At 34.2% G+C, this 26,405-nt stretch overlaps 1 protein-coding gene across 2 annotated transcripts; it reads right to left on the bottom strand.

Annotated features, from left to right (window-relative positions):
• Positions 1-18,550: 18,550 nt before the first annotated feature.
• LOC104907500 (probable sodium/metabolite cotransporter BASS1, chloroplastic) lies at positions 18,551-25,998 on the bottom strand. Of its 2 annotated transcripts, XM_010696440.4 has the most exons (7): positions 25,450-25,998; positions 21,719-21,859; positions 21,425-21,580; positions 21,195-21,316; positions 20,953-21,114; positions 19,690-19,750; positions 18,551-18,799 (listed from the first exon to the last, which is right to left on the bottom strand). In XM_010696440.4, exons 1-7 carry the CDS (start codon positions 25,876-25,878, stop codon positions 18,632-18,634), a joined length of 1,239 nt encoding a protein of 412 aa, XP_010694742.3. In that variant the 5' UTR covers positions 25,879-25,998; the 3' UTR covers positions 18,551-18,631. The 2 variants fall into 2 exon arrangements, with proteins under 2 accessions (XP_010694742.3, XP_019108156.2); XM_019252611.3 differs by lacking the exon at positions 25,450-25,998 and having other exon boundaries at positions 21,425-21,599; positions 21,719-21,858.
• Between the last annotated feature and the right edge of the window lie 407 nt (positions 25,999-26,405).

Here is a 26,405-nt window from a genome sequence, read left to right as displayed (position 1 = left end):
GATGGAGGACAATAGTCAACTGTCAACTGTCAACCACGACATCAAATAAAATAAGGTATGTAGAGAGCTACGTGGGCGTTGATTCCTTCAGGATACGTAGGCAGCTTACTCCTTGAAAATTTCGATACAATTGCCAAATTATATTGTAATTCCTTAAAAATTTCAATATAATTGCCAAATTATATTATAATTTTCAAATGTAAGAACAAGCCCCCCATCCCATCAAAATGGGGGGGGGGGTTTATTAATTTGATTATAAGAATTACATACAAAATTTTATATTTCTTGCAAAACATATATATTGTAAATTCTTATTTGTGTAACCATTTAAATTCTTAATTGTAAATAAATTAGATACTATAAATTCTTATTATACTGAAGTTATCATATTTGTAAATTCTTATTTATTGCATATTTATATTTGGATATTATAAGTTCTTATTATAAAATAAATATTTAAACGTAAATCTTATTTATCGTCTGAGGTCCTACTTCGACATTGTAAATTTTATTGTAATGCAATATTTGTTATACGTTCTTATTCCAAAATTATATATTCTTTTTTATAGTCAATAGTTGGTTTTTCTTGTTCTTTATTGTTGTATAATATGAGCACTATAAGAGGGGGGGGTGAATTATAGTGAGAGAATAATTTATACTTTTTGCGGAATTAAAAGTAAACTTGGGAACAAACAAGGGAACACGAGAGATTTTACGAGGAAAAACTTCCTAGGCCTAGTAGGAAGAAACAACCTCGACCACAAGGGATTTTAAACAACTTTCCACTATAATAGGCCAAAACAACTCTGATTACAACCTATTACTTTTCTCTCGATTCTCAACTTAAGTCACTCAACTCAAGTTCCCAACGACAGTTCCCACAACTGACTTTCTCTCAAACTTCACTCGAAGTTCCTTTCTCTTTCTCTTTCTCTTTCTCTTGCTTCACTCAAAGTTTCTCACACTTACAAGAGTTCACTCAAACCCTTTTCTCAAAAATACACTTTGTAAAATAATGGAAGAGTAATAAACTCGATTAATGTAAGTATGAATTCTCTTAAGGAAAAGGCACTGACACTTTAGATAACTTAAGACAAATTAACTAAGTCAGACACATTTGTTCAAATGAATTAGGCGCCTATTTATAGACAATTAAGACAAGACATGTTTCCACTAATTAACCATTATCACATGTCTCCATGATTTTAATTAATTAATTAAATTAAATTAATATTCATGTCATGTAATACATCCACTAATCCACTACTTCACTTCATAAGAAGCAGTAACAATTACGTGGTTTTCAAAACTTGGAGAATAATTAAATCATTTAATTTAATTAAATACTTGGAGGATAATTAACTTAAGCCACTAAATCCACTAACTACATAAACGTGTAGCAGTATACTTTAGGCGTGCAATCAATTTTAGGAAATAAATAAATAAATACTTTAGCTAGTTTTTAGGAAAAATATCTTTTTAAAATCTTTATAAAACCGGAAAAACAGTTTTATATTTTAAAAATCCGAAACATTTTAAAACCGGAAATATATTAATTTCGAAAACTAAATCTTTTAAATAAAATATAAAAGAAAATATATTAAAAAGATAAGATTTGAAAATCAGTTAATTTAAAATCAGAAAATCTTTTTAAAATCTTTTCCTAACAAACTTAAACTAATTCCTAAAATATGGATCTTAGTAAAATACCCTAAAAACTCTAACAACTATATTGGGCACAATTTACTTAGGCGCCAACATTTAGAGTCTTTAGTGTTCCTAAATCATTTTTAAGTCTTGTTCCCTAACCTTGTTCCTATAGTGCCAGGTCTGTTCCTTTCATGGGAACAGAACCAAGTTCCTTTGAGAATTCACCACGAACTTAATAAAGTGTTTACTCAACCTTAACAAGAAGATTAATAAATACCCTAATGTATTCTAATCTTCATTCCATGCTTGATTCTTCTCGGACATCTTTACTTCGATCTTGATTAATTCTCCGCTTAATCTTCAATCAAGTATTCTCTTAGCTCGAGCATGAATTACCTTGCAACAACATAAATAAAATATACTATGTCTTTTGTGGTTAGGTCATCTTCAAAACTCAAGGGTCAACAATTTCCCCCTTTTTGAAGATGCAAGCATATACTAAAAATAATACACATAAGTCATATAAAAAATTTTAACAAAGTATGTAACCAAGTTAAATTAATATTATAGACTCGTTATTTTATTTTGTAAAGAGAAATATGAGAACATAATCATGACAAAAAAAATTTACTCTGATTTGCCTTATCTTTCCCCCTTTGGCATCTTCAAAAACATAGTCCACGATTTCAAAAAGATGAATATTATTCACTAAACACATCACACCACCAAACTTGTAAGAAAATGTTGGTTAGTATAAGCAAATAAAGCATTCAACTCTCAAAAACCGCAATCCAAGAATATTAGCCATTCATTTAGACGCACACATGCAAAAAGATAAACTTAGAATTAGCAAATTAAAAGTTCCATTGTAGCATGATTAAAGGAGAAGGATAGAAAAGACAAATATTAAACAAAGTTCATGTTCCCACACACAAAAAAAAACTAAACTAAGGAGAGTTTATGATTTAGGAGAGGGAGGTTGTTCTACTTCTTCCACCACATCATGAAGCTTTGCCATCACTTCTTGATGATTTTCGGCCAATTATCATTCCCTTGAGCACAATTCTTCCAACTTCAAAACCTAGAGTTCATTGCTTGAAGGAGGAAGAAAGTTCACCAAGCCGAGCCATATCCTTGTTGTCCTCCAAGGCTTTGTCAACTTGTGCTTACCCCTTTACCAACCCATTTAAATCCTTAGCTTCCGTAGCAAACTCCATCATTGCTTCCGAATGACCCATAACCAAGAAACAAAGAATCCAATCTTCTAGCATGAGCTAGAGTATATGTAGAACCAATGGTAGGATTTTGAGAAGACGAGGGAGCATTTGAGAAGGATTGGCGGCTTGTTTGTTCCTTAGGTTTGGGAACAGCAGGTTGTTCCTCTGAATGGGAACAACTGTTTCCTTAGCTTTAGGAACAGAACAGGAGGGTTTTGAGGTAGAGGAGGGATAGGATCATTTTGTGGTGCTAGGTAGAGGTGAGGCAGATTTTTGTGGAGATGGAGGAAAAGGAGGATTGGTTTCCATGGAACAGGAGTCGGTTCCCTAGAAGGAGGTAGGTTAGATTCATAATCTTCCTATCAATCACCTTAACTTCATCTTCCTCAAACTTTCTCGGCATCAAGAAAGGAAAATTAAGCACTTTCATTTTTGAACTCTTTGACTAGTCTAGTGCTTTTAACCGGTTTCACCACCTCATCAACCACCTTCTTCCCTTTCTTCTTAGCTTCTTCTTTTTCTTTTTCTTTTCTTTTCTTTTTTTCTTTTTTCCTTTTTCTGTTTTCTTCTCTTCAACTTCTTTTTTCTTCTTCTTCTTCCACTCATCATCACTCATCATCCTCATCATCATCAAGGTTAGCCCTTCCCTTGATTACTTCTCCATTCACAACACAAACATTCAATTATTCAAGGCACGCACATTCAACATATTTCCCGTGGACACCAATGTTGACTGTTCCCGAAATTTTCACATTAACTTAAGAAGATTTCGGTTATAAGAGCTCCATACCAACAACAAATCCATTTTCAATCAATGACTCAATGTGTTGAATCATTAAAGAGGGAAAGTTTATGTGTTTATGAGAGGCTAAACAATGAATTAAATTAATCCAACATGCTAACTTGAGCACGTTTGAAAGACGAGGCAATAAGCTTTCTTAGGATGTGAAATAAAATTTTGTGTAGGGAGAAGAAGATTATGATCAAGAAATGTTTTTCCCTTTTGACCACCATATTAACAATCAATTGATCAAAAGAGATTCCGAAAATGGATAGGACCACGTTGTTTCTTAAATAAACATCAGTTTCCTCTCACGGGAACACCAAGAATTTACCCAAATTTTAGCATTAAAATCAATTTGAGTTCCCTTTACCAAAGTGGAACAATTTCCTTCTTCATCCATGGAAAAGTTTTCACAAAATTCTCCATAATTTAGGAATAAACTATTTCCATAACAATTTCACAAAAAGATTCTCCCAACCTTGAAACTTAATCATATTGAGCAATTGACGAAAATTTACTCTTTTCACCAAGAAACATCAAAAAAGTCCATGACATACCTAGATGCCGTGGATTTTTTCGAGCAACTTGTTGTTCCTCTCTCGGAACATCGATTCCCCCTCACTTGTTGCATGTGTTCTTCAACCTCCATTTCAACGTTCTTCATTTTCTTCCTTTTCCTTAGAATTCTAGTTGATGAATTGGGAGAAATATCCATGGGTGTAGGTGATTCAATTTATGAGAAGGAGAGGGTTTTTCGGCTTTGTGGGAGGAGAGAGAGTGAGAAGTTTTTTGGATTCATTTTTGTGGAGTATTTTCGGTTTTATGAGAAAAAAAAAAAAATTTTTTTGTTTAAGGAAAGAAAATAAAATAAAAACCGTGTATGTACACGTTTTTGAAAAAAAATCTTCTATCTAATTTGAAAAAAATATCTTCAACTAACTTGAGAGATATAAGGAAAAATCAGATTTATAGGAGAAAAAATCTGAACAAAATATTTTTTGGTTTTTGAATTTTGAAAGAAAATTTAAACTTAACACGTTGGGAACAGCGTTTGGGAACAATGAATGGAAAAACAGAAATTTTGCTACTTTGGAACTCCATTAATTCTTTTAATCCTTTGTCATCACTTAAGGCATAGAATTGTCTTATGAACAATAAGGGGAATATTATTGGACATTGGTGAGCAGTTTTCAGACATTTTTACTTATACATTGAAATAATCATATAAAGATTGTGATGTATTTAAGCAAATAAAAACATCGAATATGCACATCCAGACATAATGCCAAAGAATTAACACAAAGGGGAATATTGTAGCAATCATTTCAACTTGATTAAGCCAAGTTCAAGTCTCAATTTCTCAAACCTATCTCTATTTAAGGGCTTTGTCAAATGTCTGCAATTTGACGTTCAGTCTCACAGAATTCCATTTTAATAAGACCCTTTTCAACATTGTCTTTTAGAAAGTGATGCCTAATATGAATGTGTTTGACTCTTGAATGATACGGGATCTTTAGAAATACTAATAGCACTAGTATTATCACAATAGATGGGAACACATTCAAAGTAATTCCATAGTCACGTAGTTGTTGTTTTATCCATAGCATTTGGGAACAACATGCTGCTGCTGCAACATATTCAGCCTCAGCTGTAGATAAAGCAACTGTTTTTGCTTCTTGGTGCTCCAAGAAACTAAACTATGACTAAGGAACTGAACCATACCTGATGTACTCTTCTATTGACCAGATCTCCTGCATAGTCAGCATCCGCAAATCCTTTAATTCAAAGGTATCACTTCTCGAATAGAATAGGCTTAAATCATCTGTTCCCTTGAGGTATCTTAGGATTCTCTTCACAGCTGTGAGATGAGATTCCTTTGGATTGGCTTGAAACCTTGCACATAACCCTACACTGAAAGCAATATCAGGACGACTTGCAGTTAGATATAGTAATGAGCCAATCATACCTCGATACTTGGTTTGATCCACACTTTTCCTATAGAATCTTCATCCAATCTGGTTGAATTCCCATAGGTGTATGATTTACTTTGGATGCTTCCAAACCATACTTTTTCAATAGTTCCTTTATGTACTTTTGTTGATGGATGTAGATTCCTTCTTCTGTTTGCTTGATTTGCAACCCCAAGAAGAAGTTGAGCTCCCCATCATACTCATTTCAAATTCTTTACTCATGAGATTAGCAAAGTCCTTGCACAAAGATTCATTAGTGGCACCAAATATAATATCATCAACATATATTTGAACAACTAATAAATGTTTTCCTTTTGATTTTAAAAACAAGGTTCGATCCAATTTTCCTCTTTTAAACTCATTTTCAAGAAGGAACTTAGAAAGTCTTTCATACCATGCTCTTGGAGCTTGCTTTAACCCATAAAGAGCTTTGTCAAGCTTAAAGACATGATTAGGAAATTCTTTATTTCAAAACCTGGAGGTTGTTCTACAAATACCTCCTCATTAAGATAACCATTTAGAAAAGCACATTTTACATCCATTTGATACAATTTAAAACCCATGAAGGCAGCAAAGCTATGAAATTCTAATTGCTTCCAATCTTGCAACTGGAGCAAAAGTTTCTTCATAATCAATGCCTTCCTGTTGATTGTATCCTTTCACAACTAACCTGGCCTTGTTTCTTATATGTTCCGAACTCATCTAATTTGTTTCAAACACCCACTTTAAACCAATAACCTTGTTATGTTTAGGTTTAGGTTCAAGGTGCCAAACTTTGTTTCTTTCAAATTGATGAAGTTCATCCTGCATTGCTACGATCCAATCAGCATCAGTGAGAGCTTCTTCATGATTCCTAGGTTCCAACATAGAAAGAAAAGCATGAAAAGCACAAAATTTTTCAATTGAGATCTCGTTTGAGTTCCCTTTTTATGTCACTGATTATTAGTTCCACAGGATGGGAACGATGAGTTTTCCAAGGCTTTGGTTGGAAATCCTGGATGGAAACTTGGTTTCCTTGATCATCTTCATTTCCCTGTACTTGGGAACCAGGTTCAACAATAGTGGATTCATTCACTGTGATCATCCTTAGTTCTCTTCTTCCTCATTGGGAACAGGAACAGGATGTTGTTCCCTTGGCTTTGTTCCCATGACTTCGTCTTCCAAAGTCTCATCAATAAGACTTAGATCTTTTTCAATCCTATTTCGAAGTCATCTTCAACCTGTGTGCTTGCATCAAATTTATCTGTTTCATAAAAATAACATGCACACTTTCTTCTACACACATAGACCTTTTATTATAACTCTATAAGCCTTGCTACTAGAAGAATATCCTAAGAATAAGCTTCTTCACTTCTAGCATCAAATTTTCCAAATTTTGTTTCCCATTATTATGAACAAAACATTTACATCCAAATGTTCTGAAATATGTAATATTGGGCTTTTTACCAAAATACAGCTCATAGGAGTTTTATTTAATAAAGGTCTACCATGGCTCGATTTATAATATGACAAGCAGTATTCACAGCTTCTGCCCAAAAGTTTTAGGAAGACCACTAGCTATCAACATAGTCCTAGCCATTCTTCTAGTTTCTATTCTTCCTTTCAACAACACCATTTTGTTGAGGTGTTCTAGGGCGAGAAATTGTGATCTAACCATTGTCTCTCTAAAGTCATCGAACTTAAATTTTCAAATCTTTACCATGGTCGGATCTAAGGTAGAATTTATGACCACTCAAATTTTGAACTTTCTTTGCAAAGACAAGGAACTCATCATAAGTCTCGTCCTTGCTAGAAAGAAAAATAACCCAAGTAAATCTAGAGAAGTCATCTACAATTACAACACATATTTCTTTCCACTCCTACTTTGTATCCTCATAGGTCCACATAAATATCTAAATCCATATTATTAACTCTAAGGTCTTGTGGTACTACCACATTCTTGGACTTGAAGAGGACCTAACATGCTTACCTTTAGCGCATGCATCACAACATGATCTAAATGAAACTTAGTAGAAGGTAAACCTAAACTAGTTCTTTAGAACGAGTTTGTCAAGCAAGAAAAGCTAGCATGACCTAGACGCTTGTGCCATAAAATGAATCATCATCAATAACACTAAGGCATGTGAATTGTTTTTTGGGAACAAGGTTGAGATCCACAACATATGTGTTCCCTTTCTTGTTCCTTCCAAAATGATTCCTTTTGCTATTGTTGACAATTAAACATTTTCACATTAAACTTCACACAGTTCCCTTATCACAGAATTGGAAATACTAACAAGTTATATTTTAATCCATCAACTAGAAAACATTATCTATGGAATGTGACGATGACTTACCAACTTTGCCCATGGCAACTATGTTACCTTTCTTGTTGTCACCAAAAGTCACACTTCCACCATTATAGGCTGAGAGTGAGAGAAATCTTGATTTATCTCCAGTATATGCTTAGAACAACCAGTCTAGGTACCATGTGTTTTCCCCTCACTCCAACCTGCAAGAAAACTAATTGTTAGAGTTAGGAACCCAATCTTTCTTGGGTTCCTTTCCTTCAGGAACAATAGATTTCTTTTTCCAATTACTCTACTTGTTCCAAGTTCTCATTAATGCGACCAAGTCTTTTAGGACAAGAGTTCCTAAAGTGACCAGTGTTCCCACAAAACATACAAACTTTATCACTTGGTAAATCAACTCTCTTTTTAGGTTTTTCAAATTTCTTTTTGTGATTAAAACCAAGACCTTCGTTCGTTTGTTTGAGGGTTCTTAATCCATTTGGAATAGGTAGCATTTTCTTTTCATTTCTCATTTGGTGCAGTTCCCTACAAGTTCATTATTTTCAATTTCCAAAAATGAAACATGATTTTTCAATTCGTTTATTTAGATTTGAGACTTTGCAAGGGAACTGACTTAATGTCAAATGAACTTACTTCAGAACAAACTTTTTAATTGTGATAACTCAAGACTTAACAAGTAGTTCTCATTTTTAAGATTTTCGAAATCCTCTTTTAATTTAAGATTTTTGTCAAACAACTCGAAAAATCTTTTCTCAATATCAATTCGAACACTTTTAAGCCAAGAGGTATGTTCCTTTGCGACAGTTAAAGCATGTTGACATTGTTTTAGTTTAATGATCTCATTTTTGCAATCATTTACAGCGTCAACAATAAACTCAAATAACTTTTCTTTACTTAAAGAATTAAGACGAGTTTTGATGGTGTCTAGACTTGCCTCAAGAGATTCAATCTCTTCATCAGATTCGGAATTGTCAGAGCCATAAGACAGAAGTTTGCAGTCTCCTCATTTGGTTAGGATCATCTTCTTCTTCGGAGTCAGAGTCTCCCCATGCAGCAACCATAACTTTCTTCATGTCAGATCGAGTATAGGAACTTTTGAATTCCTTGTTCCTATCTCTGCTTCGTTCCCTTCCTTTGCCTTTTTCTTGTTCACATTGGGGACAATCGTTGATGAAGTGCTCAGAGCTATCACACTTATGACAAACAAGTTTGTTAGAATATGTCTTATTCTTACCTTTGTAATCTCCATTCTTCATGTTCCTAAACATTCTTTTGAATTTTCGGACCATGAGAGCGGATTCTTCTTCATCAGTTTCTGAGTCTTCATTTTCATCAGCTTTTAAGGCAATCGATTTTTGCTTGGACATGTCTCCATTCTCATTGTCCAATTGCAACTCATGAGTCATAAGGGAACCAGCAAATTGTTCCAAATTGAACTTCGTAAAGTCCTTAGTTTCCTGTAAGGCAGTTACCTTAGCCATCCATCGATCCCTAGGAAGGCTCCTTAGGACCTTTCGTACCTGTTCCTCAAATGTAATCACTTTACCAAGAGATGTTAGCTCATTAATAATATTAGTAAAGCGTGTAAACATGTCTTGGATAGACTCTTTTGATTTCATTTGAAAAAGTTCATATTGGTTCATCAAAAGATCTATTTTTGATCTCTTAACTTCACTCGTACCTTCATTAGTGACTTCAAGAAGATCCCTAATTTGTTTTGCGGTTTTGCATCCCATGACACGATTGTGTTCATGAGGTCCAAGACCACAATGAAGCAGTTTTATAGCAAGAGCATTAATTTCCATCTTTTCGAAATCAGCTTTATCAAAATCAGATATAGATTTAGGAATTACCTCATTCTTGTCATTAGTGGTAGTGACTTCAAAATCACCTACCTCTATGACTCTCCATACCTGGTAATTGTCGGCTTTGATAAAGATCTCCATTCTGTTCTTCCAGTAAGTGTAAAACTTACCATTGAACATTGGTGGCCTCTGCGTAGAGTACCCTTCTTCCAGTTTCTCTCTAGTATTCATATTTTTCAAGATCTTGAACTCAACAGGGTTTCCTGAATTATTAGAGTTCCCGCTCTGATACCAATTGTTGTATAATATGAGCACAAGAGGGGGGTGAATTATAGTGAGAGAATAAGCTATACTTTTTGCGGAATTAAAAGTAAACTTGGGAACACACAATGGGAACACGAGAGATTTAGCGAGGAAAAACTTCCTAGGCCTAGTAGGAAGAAACAACCTCGACCACAAGGGATTTTAAACAACTTTCCACTATAATAGGCCAAAACAACTCTGATTACAACCTATTACTTTTCTCTCGATTCTCAACTTAAGTCACTCAACTCAAGTTCCCAACGACAGTTCCCACAACTGACGTTCCTTTCAAACTTCACTCGAAGTTCCTTTCTCTTCCTTTCTCTTTCTCTTTTCTTGTTCACTCAAAGCTTTCTCACACTTACAAGAGTTCACTCAAACCCTTTTCTCAAAAATACACTTTGTAAAATAATGGAAGAGTAATAAACTCGATTAATGTAAGTATGAATTCTCTTAAGGAAAAGGCACTGACACTTTAGATAACTTAAGACAAATTAACTAAGTCAGACACACTTTGTTCAAATGAATTAGGCGCCTATTTATAGACAATTAAGACAAGACATGTTTCCACTAATTAACCATTATCACATGATCTCCATGATGTTAATTAATTAATTAAATTAAATTAAATTATTCATGTCAGTAAATAATCACTAATCCACTACTTCACTTCATAAGAGAAGCGTAACACATTACGTGGTTTTACAAAACTTGAGAAATAATTAAACTATTTAATTTAATTAAATACTTGGAGGATAATTAACTAAGCCACTAAATCCACTAACTACATAAAACGTGTAGCAGTAGCTTTAGGCGTGCAATCAATTTTTAGGAAATAAATAAACTAAATACTTTAGCTAGTTTTTAGGAAAAATATCTTTTTCAAAATATCTTTAATAAAACTGGAAAAACAGTTTTATATTTTAAAATCCGAAACATTTTAAAAACCGGAAATATATTAATTTTCGAAAACAAAATCTTTTAAAATAAAAAATAAAGATAAAAAGATAAGATTTGAAAATCAGTTAAATTAAAATCAGAAAATCTTTTTAAAATCTTTTCCTAACAAACTTAAACTAAATTCCTAAAATAGTGGATCTTAGTCAAAACAACCCTAAAAACTCTAACAAATATATTGGGCACAATTTAACTTAGGGCACAACATTAGAGTCTCTTAGGAGTTCCTAAATCTTTTTAAGTCTTGTTCCCTAACTTGTTCCTATAGTGCCAGGTCTGTTCCTTTCATGGGAACAGAACCAAGTTCCTTTGAGAATTCACCACGAATTTAATTAAGCTTTTACTCAACCTTAACATGAAGATTAATAAATACCCTAATGTATTCTAATCTTCATTCCATGCTTGATTCTTCATCTCTCGAACATCTTTACTTCGATCTTGATTAATTCTCCGTTTTAATCTTCAATCAAGTATTCTCTTAGCTCGAGCATGAATTACCTTGCAACAACATAAATAAAATATACTATGTCTTTTGTGGTTAGGTCATCTTCAAAACTCAAGGGTCAACATTTATTATTTAATTATGCTCAAAATCTTATAATTCCTTGGGATCCATATGTGTCTCCCCATTTAATGGCTTGTGGGCCGTTGTTAATGACTTGGGGTGATGAACCAATGCGACCCAGCCCTGAACCGACCCGCTAAGAACCTTGCTTCAACCCGGCCTTGAACCGCTCAACCAGCCCTGAACCGACCCGCCTTGAACTAGTCCCCGGCCCTTGGTGAACCGCTGCTATCCTGGTCCCGGTTCAACACTTCGTAACCCTGACCCTGAACTGCCCCGGACCGGTCAACTTCCCGGTCCAGTTCAGGTTCCCCTCCAAGTGGCCCGGCCCGGCTAGCAACCCGGCCCAGCTCGGACCGTGGCCACGTCTAGTTGGCATAGGTAAGTTGGTAAGTTACCATCACATTCCATTGATAAAGTTTTTCTAGTTTAAGAATTAAATCATAATCTTTTAAGTATTTCCCAATTTTGTGACAAGGAAAATGTTGTAAAATTCAATAGTGAAAAATCCTTGATCGTTAACAATAACTCTAATAGTGTCATCTTGGAATGGAACACAAAAAGAGAACACATATGTTGTAGATCTTGATCTTGTTCCTAAAAATAATTTGACATGCCTTAGTGTTATTGAGGATGATTCCCTTTTGTGGCATAAACGTCTTAGACATGCAAGCTTTTCATTACTTGACAAACTTTGATCAAAAGATCTAGTTTTGGGGTTACCATCTATAAAATTTCATATTGATCAAGTTTCTGAGGTGTGTGCAAAATGAAAGCATATTAGATCCTCTTTTAAATCTAAAACTATTGTGAGTACCACAAAACCATTGGAATTGATTCACATTGATTTGTCTGGCCCCCATGAGGATTCAGAGTAGAAGTGGTAAGAGCTATGTGCTATTTATTGTTGATAACTACTCTCGATATACTTGGGTTATTTTTCTCTTTAGCAAGGATGAGACTTATGATGAGTTCCTTATCTTTGCAAAGATAGCTCAAAATTTGAGTGGTCACAAATGGATGCATATTAGATCTGATCATGATAAGGAATTTGAAAATTACAAATTTGATAATATAAGTAGAGATCGTGGCTTATATTATAATTGTTCTACTCCTAGAACACCACAACAAAATGGTGTTATAGAGAGGAAAATAGGATTTTGGAGGAAATGGCTAGGACTATATTAATAGCTAGTGAATTTCCAAGGAACTTTTAGGCTGAAACTATAAACACTGCTTGTCATATAATAAATCGTGCCATGATAAGACATCTAACTAACAAAACTCCTTATGATGCTTTATTTTGGTAAGAAACCAATATTACACATTTCGAAACATTTGGATGTAAATGTTTTGTTCATAATAATACGAAAGATAGTATTGAAAATTTTGATGCAAGGAGTGATGAAATAATATTTCTAGTAATGCTTATAGAGTTTAAAATAAAAGAACTAAGTATGTTGAAGAAAGTGTACACATAATTTTTGATAAATCTGGCAATTTTAATCCAAGTAAGCAGGTAGAAGGTTTTGAAATAGGCTTGGTTCGACCAAATATTAAAGATGGAGATTCAAATGAGTAGGAAGAAGGAATAAAAGAGGAAAGGAAATAAGGAACTTAACAATTGTGCCATCCTTCCTTTCCCCTCTCCTCTTCATGGCATGAAAGATTTCATAAGCAATCAACGCGTTATCAGTGATCAATCTTCTAGATACAAACACACTTCTTGACTCGAAATAATAGACCCTATCACACTAGTAGAATAATTGCTTATTGCTGCGGTGATATTGCTGCGATTTTACCCATACGCAGCAATATAATACGTAAAAAAAAAGAAAAATATAAAATAACCGTATTGCTGCGTTTTTTGGCTGAAACCGCAACAATATAGTGTCAACGAATATTTTTTGAAAAAATGTTGACCCTTTGACCAGGATATATTGCTGCAGTTTCTAACAAGAACCGCAACAAGATATTAAAATAATATTAAATTTTTTTTAATATATTACTGCAGTTTTTGACAAAAACCGCAGCAATAGCCTTTAAAATTTAATAAAACCCGTATATCAATTGCCAAGTGACAATTAGGGTTTTCTCACCTCCTACCCATCTCACTCCCTCTCAGCCGTTTTCTCTCACCCTCTCTCTCCTCTCAACTGTTCGTTTTCTCTCACCCTCTCTCTCCTCTCAACCGTTCGTTTTCTCTCACTCTCTCTCCTCTCAGCCGTTTTCTCTCCTCCTCTCTCTCCTCTTATCCTCTCACCTCACCTCGTCGGCATCCTATCAGTCGTCTTGTTCAAACCACCAACTTCATCGTCCAAATCGCTAGTCCGCACCTAATCGTCGTCCATCAAGTCACCTCGTCGCATCATCACCGAACAACAAATCGATGTACCAGTCGTCCGCACCACCTCTCACCAACTTCTTTCGTTCCGCCAAGTCGTTCATCAAGTCGTCCGCACCTTATCGTCGTTCACCAAGTCATTTGCCAAGTCGTCCGCACCACCTCTCACCAACTTCTTTCGCGGTCGACGTTCGTCTCACCGGCATTGTATCGTGCAGCCCTTCGTTCGTCTCTATTTTGTTCTTTTCACTTTTTTTCTTTATTTTTTATTTTCTTTATTAGTTTTGTATTTCTATTTTGTTTTTAGATATGTGTATATCTCCTGATCAAAAGATAAATTCTGTGTACATCTAAATCTATTTTTACTTTTTCGTTTTTTTGAAATAAAATTGTTGGATTTACTGCCAAATATGATCGCCGGCATCAAAATTCGAGGAGCGAGAGTCATTGGTGTTGAATTCTTTGTTAATGTTAAGTTTGTCTAATGTAATGTTAAGTTTGTCTAATACTCCCTCCGTTTCCTAAAGATCTTCCCACTTACTGTTCCTACAGATACCAAGGAAAATCAAGTTGTGTGGGGCATGGTGTGAGTAAAGTAGGAGAGAGAAAGGGGTTAAGATAAATAAACAAATAAAAAGGGGTTAAATAGGAGAGAGAAAGGGAGTAAAATTGAATTAATAATGTAATGGTGGACCATATGATAGTGACATGAGAGGGTAAATAGGGAAATTTGTGTTGCCAAATAAGGAATAAAGCAAAAGAGGGAAGATCTTTTGGAAACACCCTTAAACGGAAAGATGGAAGATCTTTAGGAAACGGAGGGAGTATAATGTTAAGTTTGCCTCTTCATTTTTTTGTTAATGTTTTTCTGATGCAGTGTTAAGTGTTGAATTCCCGTGTGGAGTTCTTTTTTTCATTTTTATGTTTTGTATTTAGATTTTGTTGGAAGTTTTTGATTTTTTGCTATTTTTCTGAATTAATTTCATCTTTCGAATCTAATGGCAAAATGCAAAAAAAAAAAAAAAAAATACCTACCCCTTACCTATTGCTGCGGTTTTGACTAGGAACCGCAGCATTATGCTTAGTATTTATTATAAAATAGAGTATATTGCTGCAATTTTTCCTAGAAACCGCAGCAATATACTGAATTTTTCTCACATAAAATAAATATATTTTTGCGGTTTTGCCTAGAAACCGCAGCAATATCTTCATATTGCTACGGTTTAAAACCGCAGCAATATATTAATTACCTATTGTTGCCCCCTTAATTGATGCACGGTCAAAACCGCCGCAATAGGCCACTTTATGACCGCAGCAATAAGCATTTATTCTACTAGTGACATTATTTCATTTTATTTGCAAGAGTTTTAGAAATAATTTTGTACAAAACATTGCTCAAACTTATAAGGCGAGATTATTCTGTCATTCTTTTAGGGTCATTTATTTTTGGAATCAAAACAATACAAGTACAATTTACCTTGCCACGTCAACATCCACGAACAAACTGAATCACATCATTGCCAACGATTACCCTGAATATTTGAAACACTAGTGTGTCCGGTGCTTTATTAGGGTGCAACTGAAATAATGTATCCCTAATTTCTTCCCCATTTGGCTCGGCATCCAACATTATATTCATATCATTAGTTAAAACTCTCTCCAGGCATGTCATTGCCTCTTCAAAACCACTTAGATGCTCGGATGCAAACAAGTTCTTGAAGTAGTTCGATATAACACCATCCATCTCTTCTTCCATATATCTATCCACAAACACAATCAAGTATATATTACATTATTAAACAGAAAATTCAAAAGACTATGTTAATACAAGTATACAACATAAGAAATTCTAAATAAATTCACCTAACATTCCTTTATCATTCATCAAGCCTCTGTTTGTATGATTTTTTCCTGGTTTAGTTTAGGGTTTGCCTCTGTTAACTTGTTCAAATCTGATTTTCATTATTTCTTGAAAATGAGTGAGAAAAAGATTAAATCTGAGTGAATATGCAACATTTTTTTTGCATGTGTAATTTGATTTTCACTTTTTTTGACTCGTTTGTTTCGTTCAGTGTTGTGAGTAGATATGTCTTAAAGTTTACTTGTTATGCACAATAATGCCCAAAATGATTTCATACTATAAATGCAAAGTTAAATACAAAATGTTTTCATGTACATATACAAAATGTTTAACCAACCTATATATGGTGTCTTTTACTTACAAAAAATTTACTGATCTTGCACTCTAATTCCCAAAAAAATGGTCTTCATCTTCCTACTATTTGTTTATTATGTTTCATATTATGCCAATATCATCATCTGAATTTGATTCCCAAGTTGTTGCATAGTTTGGTTCTTCATGTTCTTCGTCAAAATGACCTTCCTCTGCCCATTGTTTGCTCACTTGTACTAGTTGTGGACTGAGTGTAATGGAAATTGGTAGCGACCCTCTCCTTTCTAGTGCTTTCTTGCCCATATGAGGTATGTGGTAATTGTTACTACCCCTCACTATTAGAGTCTCCTTTAAGCATTATTTTAGACTCAACCATGCATATGTGATTGCATAGCTTAGAATCATATTTTTCATAGGCTCTCTTGACTGCTTTCACTAAGTGCTTGACACTTCTTGGTGCAATTCTGTCTTTTAGTGTTTGAATTGCATTGAAAATACCTAGATCCAAGACATTCATATCATGAGATTGTGTTGGCTGATTGATTAATTTTATGTCAACCCTCTCCCCTTTACTTACCTCTAAGTTGAATTGAGGATCATCACTTGCTATGTATGGCCTTGCATTTTCTTGGACAATCCAGATTTGCTTGCATCCCCCCTTTGGGCCATTTCTCTCTAATGGCTGGCAGTTTGTGCTTTATAAGCTTCTCTCTTATAACCTCTTTTGTGATGCTTAGTAAAGGTTTGGTTTCCACCACCCCTGCATCTCTATTTACACTCCACCTCTTTGCTGGCACCTCTTTTATGAATGGGAAGATACATATCTCCCCATCAAAAATTACCTCCCCATTATTTTGAAATAATGGGTCTTGCTAGTGCACCTATGAACATGACTTTCACTATGAATCTTTTGCTTTTGCATCTTCTATATGGCTATGTTTCACCTGGGGCTAGGTAGCACCTCTGAGATATATGCTCAAACAAAACAAACTCTCGTTCACCTGAACCATATTGTACATGTTGTTGAATTTTGGTATTGTTTGGATAGTGTTTGGTATGATGGAATCCAAACACCACAACACCCTAGCAACCTTGTGTGCTAGGGTCATGTGAGGTTTTATGGCATTAGTGTGTTTCTTTATAGCCCCCATTTTTTTTTTTTACCAACCTGTGTAATGTAGACCTGTGCATTCCTAATGTTGATGTTGTTGCTCTTACACTTGTCCTCTTTCTTAGTGGAATTGACATTAATTGTTGAGGATCCAACTGAATTCTCTTTCTTCCAACTTTGCCAGTTTTCTTGTGATTGACCTCTATGTTTGCATTAGTTAAGAGTCGTTGTACAACATTACTCCATAATCTACCTAATGTCCACCTTGAAGTCTTGAAATCAATTGCTAATTTGTTGAGAGCTCCATAAGGTAATTTGTACTCTCCTTACTCATTTCTTCATACCATTTGTTGTAGCTTGTCTACAACATTAGCTCTACTGTAATTGGCCAATACATAGCTCTTCCTCTTTGAATTTAAGACTTGTGGTTGTTGTTGTTGTTCATCCTTTGATTCACTATCAATCATATTCTGTGACTTGGACATCTGAGTCATTATCTAACCATTCATCAACTAAATCATCATCTTCATTTTCTTGGATTTCAGTGAAGATTTCATCTTCTTCTGGAGATGCATCTGTTGGGGGTATATTGAGATCAAAGACCTCTTGTTCTAGTTATGACAGTGGATCATTTAGATCAAATGTTGGCTGATTTTGTGGTATGGGTTAAGCTGATGTAGATGGTGTTGAATGTTTATCAGTAAAACTGTCTAGAGGGGCCATAAGTAAGTTATGGATAACAGACATGTTCAAGTTGAGAATGCTTCAACACTTTCCTCAAGTGAAGCTTAAAAAAATTGACACTAAAAATCACTCAATGATGTTTTCATGGGAGTGAATCTACCCCAACCCCCTTCCCCCCCAAAATTGTTGGTGGTTGGTTGTTGTGTTTGATGAATTAGGTGGTGAACTACTCAGAAGTGAAATTGATTGGATAGTGAACTGCTCAAAGATGAAATGAGGTTTTTTGGATTTTTTTTTGGGAAAAATTACAATGCCTCTGTATATGTAGTCCTTTTTTAGTTTGGAATTTTTTGTGGGAAATTTGAATTCCCCTTTCAATTTGAACTTTGCATGTAATAATTTTTTTGGGAGAAAATGTTAAATCCTGTTGTATGAAATTTTATTTGAGTGCTCTAAAATTTTGGAGGGAAACAAATTAAATTCCTTCTTGTATTTAGTCCCTTGTTATAATTGAAATTCAATAAAAAGTTGCTCTGAAATTTTGGAGGAAAAAGAGGTCTGAAAATCCCTCGAAAAATTCCGCCAAATTTCAAAAGTGAGGGCCAAGTCCCCCTTTTTAATGAAAATAAATCCAACTTTTCACTATGTCATTAGCACTGTGATTTTCCTATTAATATTGCCTCTGCACGATGGCCCTCACCAATTCTTTAGTCTATATGATAAAGCAAATATAAAAATATTTAAAAAACAGAGGAAGTACTAAGCTTAACAAGAAATCTATACATTTTGATCATTCACAGGTTTAATATTCTTCCAGATGAATCCTAAGCTACTCCCCATTATGTTCATTATGACAGCAGAAAGCGCGGCGGGTAATGCCACCATTGGTGAGGTGAAGTGAGAAGCTGCTAAAACAACACCTAAGGATGAATTCTGCATTCCCACCTGCCAAAGATTTTTTTTTAAAAAAAACATGAAGCAGAATCACGTCATGCACGAAATCAACGTTGCAAACCTCAATTGATGTATCCTTCTTTATTCTACATCATCACTGAGCTTAATTCCTCATTTACACCCTATATATATAATCTTTTTTATTTTTATTAGTTTACATTTGGACACAAAGTTTTAGAAAAAATAGATATGAATATCATAGAATGAAAAATAAATTATTAATTTATTAACATATTATATTGAATTTAGTGTTGTAGGCCAAAAAAATAGAATGAGAAGGTAAAGATAATAATAAACAATCGGTGAGACCATTTCAAAAATAGAAAATTAAGAAGAAATGGATAACTAATATTCCCTCCGTTTTTTTTTAATGTACACAATTTCCTTTATGATATGTTTCTTTGTAATCTATGCACTATTGTTTTAATCAATTCTTGATATCATGTCTCATCTAACATGTTCCATCTATATTCTCCCATTTTTCTGCCCATGTCATCTATTTTTTAATATTTTTAACCGACTTGTTAGTTTCTCTCTCTGACATCTTAGTTTCACTTTCCATCTTCTCAGTTTCTCTTTCATACTTTGATTCTCTCTCGAAGTGAATTGAGTAACTAAAGAACAGATAGAGTAAGAAACAACCCAATAAAAAAAAGTGGGTAAACTAATAAGAATCAACATATATATTTCTGCATATTTTCCACCTTTTAGGATAACTATCATCAACTTATAACAGCACATCATCTTCACCCTTTTATATATCACATGGAGGAAAATGAGAAACCTAGAATACGTTTAGCGGCCAAACAAATAAAACCTAAATTTAAACATACGACTTTGTTTTATGAATTTTCTGTATCCAAGTAATCAAAGTTACGAACCTCTATTGATATAGCCCGCCTCTGAGTTTCTCGAAAGCCAAAAATAGTTGAGTAGGCATACCTGCAATATAAAGAGAGAACAGTAAATCGCGCATTTCTCATAACAAGAACACACATGCTAGGTCAATCATCAATAAATATGAATATGTGCTTACTATTTTTTGTATTGTCAAAATTGGTAACAATGAGTTGAAGCTATTTCTCCAAATGACATCATAAATTGAAATGAAGCATGTTTGCCATTGTAAGGGGAGTTATTTAACATTCTAATTCTTATTTACTACTTAATACTCCCTCCGTTTCTTAAAGATCAACCTTGTTACTATTACTATAGATACCAATGAGAATCAATTTGTGTGGGGTGTGGGGTGGGTAAGGTAGGAGAAAGAGGTTAAGATAGATAAACAAATAAAAAGGGCTTAAAGTATGAGATAGAAAAGGAGTAAAATTGAATTAGTAATGTAATGGTGGACCATATGATAGGGACATGAGAGGGTAAAAAGGGAAGAAAGAATTCCAAATAAGGAATAAAGTAAAAGAGGGAAGTCTCTTTTGGAAACGCACTTAAACAGAAAGAGGGAAGATCTTTAGGAAACGGAGAGAGTATGGTACAAGACTATGTCTATCCGTCTATATAATACATAACCTAGTTCTTCCCTTTGTTCTTCCCTAAAAAGGCTCCCCAAATGGCATCAAAATATCACAAATAGCAATAAAAGACAGATTGAGTCGATGTATTAGCTATGAATACTCGTCGATTCCTCGGAAAGTTTTAAATTATCAGTTTATTTCTTCATTTATTTTGGTGAAAACTAGGATGCAGATGATTAGAAACCACATAACATTTCCCAACGGAAAACAGAATTGAAAATATTGTTATGCAAATCACAAGTTGGAAGAGGATGATTATCATAAGAGAAAGAGGAAGATAACAACTAGGGAGGAAAATAGGCATCCCTTCCTTTAGAAAAGAAAATGGTTTTGATCCTTGGAGAACAGCTTTGCATCAACTAGTTCCCATCCGCTACAAATCAAACAAAATAAAAATGGGAAAACTGCTCTTCCATGAAAATGTTTTTTGTCAGCCAAAACTTCTCTAAGTGAAAAAAGATTTTATATGAATATCTCAAAACTAAATGATTACTAGATCATCATGACATATAAAGACATTTCGAACCCTAAAGATTAGATTATCAGCAAACATGGAAAGAGAGTGCACAGGTTGAGACTTTTAGACGATTGATTGGACGTAGAAAACATTACCCGAGAAAGAAACCTGCGGAATGTAACAACACTACTGACAAAATTGTAATCCCCAGTTCGTTAGACAATAATGCTTGCATCTGAAGATTTGGAGCCAGATCAGATGTGAATGACGTACTAGGCATCAGAGTTTTGAGACGAACAACATTTTCAGAAAAGACACTGCTAAAGACAAGGAAATATGAGAAAACATATCAAAGCATTTCAAATGTTAGTCGTATTAATCTAATAGCGAGCCAAACCTGCATGCTAGCAATGATGATGTTAAGACAGCAAAAAGGGGAGCATAAGGCGTGACAGCTTGTACAGCAGCAGGGACTGTACTCTGGAAAAATGAACCCAGAAAAACTGGAGCAACAACCACCTGGGAAAGCATTGATGATCAAAATAATTACATAGTACAATGTTAATTCTGTAATTCCAGTAAGGCCTACAATTGGTAAGATATGTTCTATATAAGATCCAACATTACCTGCAATGTGCTAATCGAAAGCTTAACAGCATCAACAGGAACATATGTTCCTGCCAGATATTTGGTTAGGAGAGGGGTGACGAGTACTGAAGCAATAGTGGTGCACATAGTCATTATGATAGACAGAGGAACATCTCCATGGGCAATCAAAGTCACCTGTAACACTATTTCATCACTGCAGGTATGAGTAAACCATCTTGATCATGCCAAGCAGACAAAATCACAAAACCATCATACAACAAAATTTTATAAGCCATGCAACAAATACAAATCAGAAGAAGAAAGTACTCTCACCACATTGGATGCGGTGCCTCCAGGACAACACGAAAGCAATATTAATCCAACAGATACAGCTGGTGGGAGCCCTAACAATTTGCCAATGAACACCCCCAATGATGGCATAATTGTATATTGAGCAACACAGCCAACGAGTATCTGAACATAATCACACAAAAGTTATAAAGACACTCCTATGTGATAATATGTATAGTATTAAGGAAGTGAGCACTGAGCAGGAAGGGACATGCATTAAACTCCATACCAAAATAAATATATATAGACTTCTTAAGCCTGTCATAAATCCAGAGATCAAAATGTAATATTCTTATTAGCACCTAAAAATCTTCAAGACCAGATGCCTATATAGCACATTTGTTTAAAAATAGTACACACTACACATAGTACTGTAAAAATTCTTCACTCATAATAGCCATCATTTTCTTAACGTTAAGAAATTTGCCTAAAAACCAATGATACACATGTAGCTTATATAGCACAACTTAAGAAAAGAAAACAAAAAAAAAATTGTGATTCCATAAAAGGAAAATAAGGTTTCTATGTATGGATAAGGTTTACGATAAACTAAAACTAAAAAATAACATATGCGAAACCCTTAGAATATTTGGTATCATCTGCAAATGACTTTAGACAATCCACAATGGTTTACAATTGACAATTATTCAGTCCAAGCAAACTAATTTTTGGATTACTTTTACTCCATTAACTGAATCAGATATGGAGATCCCCATTCATGATATATCTTGAGTTATTTGCTGAAGCATTAGCTAGAAACTTACATAGAGCAAATGATTTTGAAAATACTATAGCAGGCATCTATAGTAGCAAAGGCATTTAAACTCCTTTTCATATTTACTGATGATATTTCACTAAATAACGTTGTCAATATCCTAAAATTTCGAGATTACACATAGCTTTTGACGAATTAGCCTCCGAAGAGGCAAAAAGTGTTTCAAGAGTTCAAAAAAGAACATAAGAAGTATATACTAACTTAAACATTAGGTATGTTTGAACCATGTTCTTTAGGTTTAAGTTTATTTTACAGGGATCCTCCCAAGTTCGAGAAAACTGAAAGATAAGTTCCACCAAAAGTTTCTGTCACATAAGCTAGCAAATACAGAAAAAGAAAAAGATGAGATTTTCTTTCAACAAAAGTAGTGGAAAACTAGAAACCCCTCTAATTTTCCCCCAGTTATACATTCTCTTGCACAATTCCTTTTAGATTTGTGGAAAAAGGGAGAAAGTATTAGACCAATTCAGACTCACGTTTAGCAAGCCCCTATTAAGCAAATCTTAGACATTATTCTTGGGCAATGATATTCTCCTTCATTTGTTGGCGAATCTGGATTAGAAGGAACCATTGGGTGTTGAGCAAAAAAGATCTAAAAATCAAACCCTTCTGGCATCAGTCCTCATCACTAATCATGGAATATGTTTGCTCCAGGCCAAATGCCCTTGATCTTGAGAAGCCTTTAAATCCCCTAACCACTTTAACTGCTACACCAAACCACTCATTTACCATTCTTGTAGATGCTTCGTTTTGCCACATAAACTACAATGCGGGTATGGGGGTAGTTTGCAAGGATAGCTCTGGCCAATGGGTTGAAGGAATATGTGGGAAACTAATCAGCAATGACTCATCAGCAGCTGAAATGATAGCCATACTTGAGGCAATGAAATGGATCAAAAGGAAAGGATGGAACAGTTGCATAATCAAGTTAAGTAAGCAATTTTTTATTTTCTAAACTGACCACCTCTACCGTAAGATCTTAAGCGTAACCAAAATCATTGCCAAGGTTAGGAATTTCCTCACTGTACAGAATTGGACGAAATTACTCTTAAGACATGTTTCACTAAACAATTTTCAAATATAAATGAAGAGCCGAATTAATTTCTATAACCCCAAACCTTCTCTCCCATGAAAATAATACATAGAACTCACATCAATATTCCAAAAAGGATATAAATGAAATATATAAATAATCAAAACTACTAATTTTTGGATTTTACTATGCAGTGTCTCTGTGTTCGGTTGTTGAAAACCTACATAGAACCCTCGCTTATTTCTACAATTTTAGCAGTGCCTCAATAATGTATTTACGTTATCTCAGTTATTAAGTTATTTTAGTGATATGATGTGTGTATTCTGAACAAAGTTTTTGGGGCTTTAAACTTGTGTAATTAGCAAAATTCATTGTTATGCAGTAAGAAAAAAATCAACTTAACCCTCTTTGTTTCCACTTTAAAACAAGAAGTTTTAGTTAACTAAATAAAGAAAAAACGTATTTATTGATAACAATTATTTGTCTAATGTGATAAAGAAATAAGGGTAACAGCTTTAAGGAGACAGTTTGGGAACCATGGGACTATTGTGGAGACATTGTAAAAGTGAGGATATACCCATACCTTATATAAGGTAGATAATCTGCAAATACAGGGCCATTGCATAGACAAAACCAAATTTTATTAATAGACAATTTGATCATCGATGAAGCCTTAAAAGTACTCCCTTCACACTAGACATCTTGTGGTGAAGAACCAAAAGTTTGGTCGTCTATCAGTCTATGAGATAATATAAATAAGAAGAATATAGTCATACATGTAAAATCTTGTTCAATTAGTACTTATCTATATTAGTAGAATAATCTCTAGTTGCCCTCACACAGTACCCACCCCAGGCACTTGGATGGAGGAGAGGAATTGTAATGAAATCCACCTCTAAATACCCCTCAATTTATGAGATTTAAACTCCTGACCATGAGGTCATAAGGTGGAACCCCTACCAAGTGAGCCAAGTCCATAAGCTTGGTTCTCTCCCCTGTGTGCATTTTTCTTTTTAGGGGATAGTCCTTGTGTGCATCTCAACATAGTGTTACTAGAAAATGGAGGAAGTTAAAGTTATACTTCTTCCGTTTAGAAATATTGCATCATTTCTATTTTGTGCACTATTCACATCTTACACTTAAGTTGTCTTTGGTGATTTATATTTTAGGAAAAACATAGTCATGCGGGGTCTTGTTAGATTTGTCTCGATGCAAATTTTTTTAATATAAACTTCTTATAATTTTTACTTATTGATAATTAAATATATTAATGGTTGAAATCATATATTGACATGCGTGAAAGTTAAAAATGGTACAACTATTTCCAAACCGAGGAACTATAAGACATAAAAGCATAATTATACTTACATTAGTGATGTTGAAAGCTAATTTTTTTTATATTTTGCACCTTATTTTTCAGTTTTCAAAAAATTAAAAACAAACGATAAAAGAATGTGCTCTTAATTTTAAACAACTTAGATCACAAAATGATGACTTAAGATATTAATTAAATTCAGCATACTAGACTTCTATTAACGTCTCACTATTTATTTTAATGAAGTCACTTGTGTATGTTACTCCCCTCGGTCCAAAATATAGTTCCCATTTCATTTTGCACAATCTTTGACTTATGATATTTTCTATTTCTTATTAATAAAAAAATATAAAAAGTTGATATTACGAATTTATATATTGAAACGGATCTAACAAAACCCCTCGTGAATATGTTTTTTTATACATTAATAAGAATATTTGGTCAAAGTTTTTAAAATTTAACTCCCAAAATAGAAATAGAAACTATATTTTGGGACGGAAAGAGTACAGTGACTCTGTAGCTTAAAATAGCAAGGTAAGTCTCTTGTAAAAAATAATATAGCAATGTAAAATGGTAAAGAGAGAACTCACAGAAAAAGGGCGCTGCTTAAATAAATTAAGCAAATCCCGAAGCTGAAGCGTCAAACCCATGGCCAACATAATCAATCCAAGTGAGAGACTATATGAAAATGGAGCTCTTTCAACAAACCACGAAAAAGATGAAGGGCTCAAACAAGCAACAACACCTCCAATACAAACATAAACAGGGTACAAACTAGTTGCATTTGACACCATATTTTGCCATTTGGATATCTCTTTTTCATCAGATTTTTCAAGTATATGTCCATAATTATGGTTCCCACATTTTAGCAACCCAAAATTTGCGTTTGATGATCTTAAAGTTAGAGTTGGAGGAGTTAGGAAGTGGGGAAAAAAGGGTTTAAGAGGGGTGAATTTTGGGGTGTGATTATACAATGGTGACTTGTATTTTGTGGAGTTTATGCACCATGAGAGAGACATGGTTGGTTTGATGGTTGATTGTGGGTTTTCAGGAGTTGGGGAAATAGACGGAGAAAGATAATCATATGAAGAGCAAAAATATCATTCTGGTTGTGGCTTTTTACAGCCATTAATCACAACATAAAAAGACAAAGCTATAACAGTTCATGGTCCCGCCGCGGCGACTCTAGCGAAGAAACAATTTATGTAAAAAAATAGGGGTGGCTAAACGCAGCCTCATCCTACTAACGCATTTCAAAAAAAAACTCTTATTATTATATTTTTCTAAAAAAACTCTTTCTCTCTCTAAAAAAATTATCTCCTCTCTAACTGTCATATAAAAAACTTCATAGAAGATCTATAAATTTTAATTTGGTACTCAATGGATGATAATTTTGACCCAATCGAATGTCATCTTATGTAAGTTGTTAATTTTTTTTTTCGTAATTATGATGTGTCGGACGATTCGTAATACATGATTCGCCTTATTTTGTGCAATCTATATGGACATGATTAATCTGTTTCGTGCCGATTACAGGAAACTATCG

This window comes from Beta vulgaris, chromosome 4 (genome assembly GCF_026745355.1).
Source record: "Beta vulgaris subsp. vulgaris cultivar EL10 chromosome 4, EL10.2, whole genome shotgun sequence".
NCBI classification, from domain to species: Eukaryota; Viridiplantae; Streptophyta; class Magnoliopsida; order Caryophyllales; family Amaranthaceae; genus Beta; species Beta vulgaris.
Note: the sequence above shows the minus strand (reverse complement) of the source record. Positions and strands in the feature narration are given on the sequence as shown.

What these genes read in the sequence shown, in the direction of transcription:
- LOC104907500 (XM_010696440.4), bottom strand. Translation starts at nt 25,878, where the DNA reads ATGTCTCTCTCATGGTGCATAAACTCCACAAAATACAAGTCACCATTG. An exon ending in TTAAGCAGCGCCCTTTTTCT is followed by an intron (nt 21,860 to 25,449) that starts GTGAGTTCTCTC and finishes GATTATGTTCAG; the next exon opens with ATACTCGTTGGCTGTGTTGC. An exon ending in TTTCGATTAGCACATTGCAG is followed by an intron (nt 21,317 to 21,424) that starts GTAATGTTGGAT and finishes ATGCTTTCCCAG; the next exon opens with GTGGTTGTTGCTCCAGTTTT.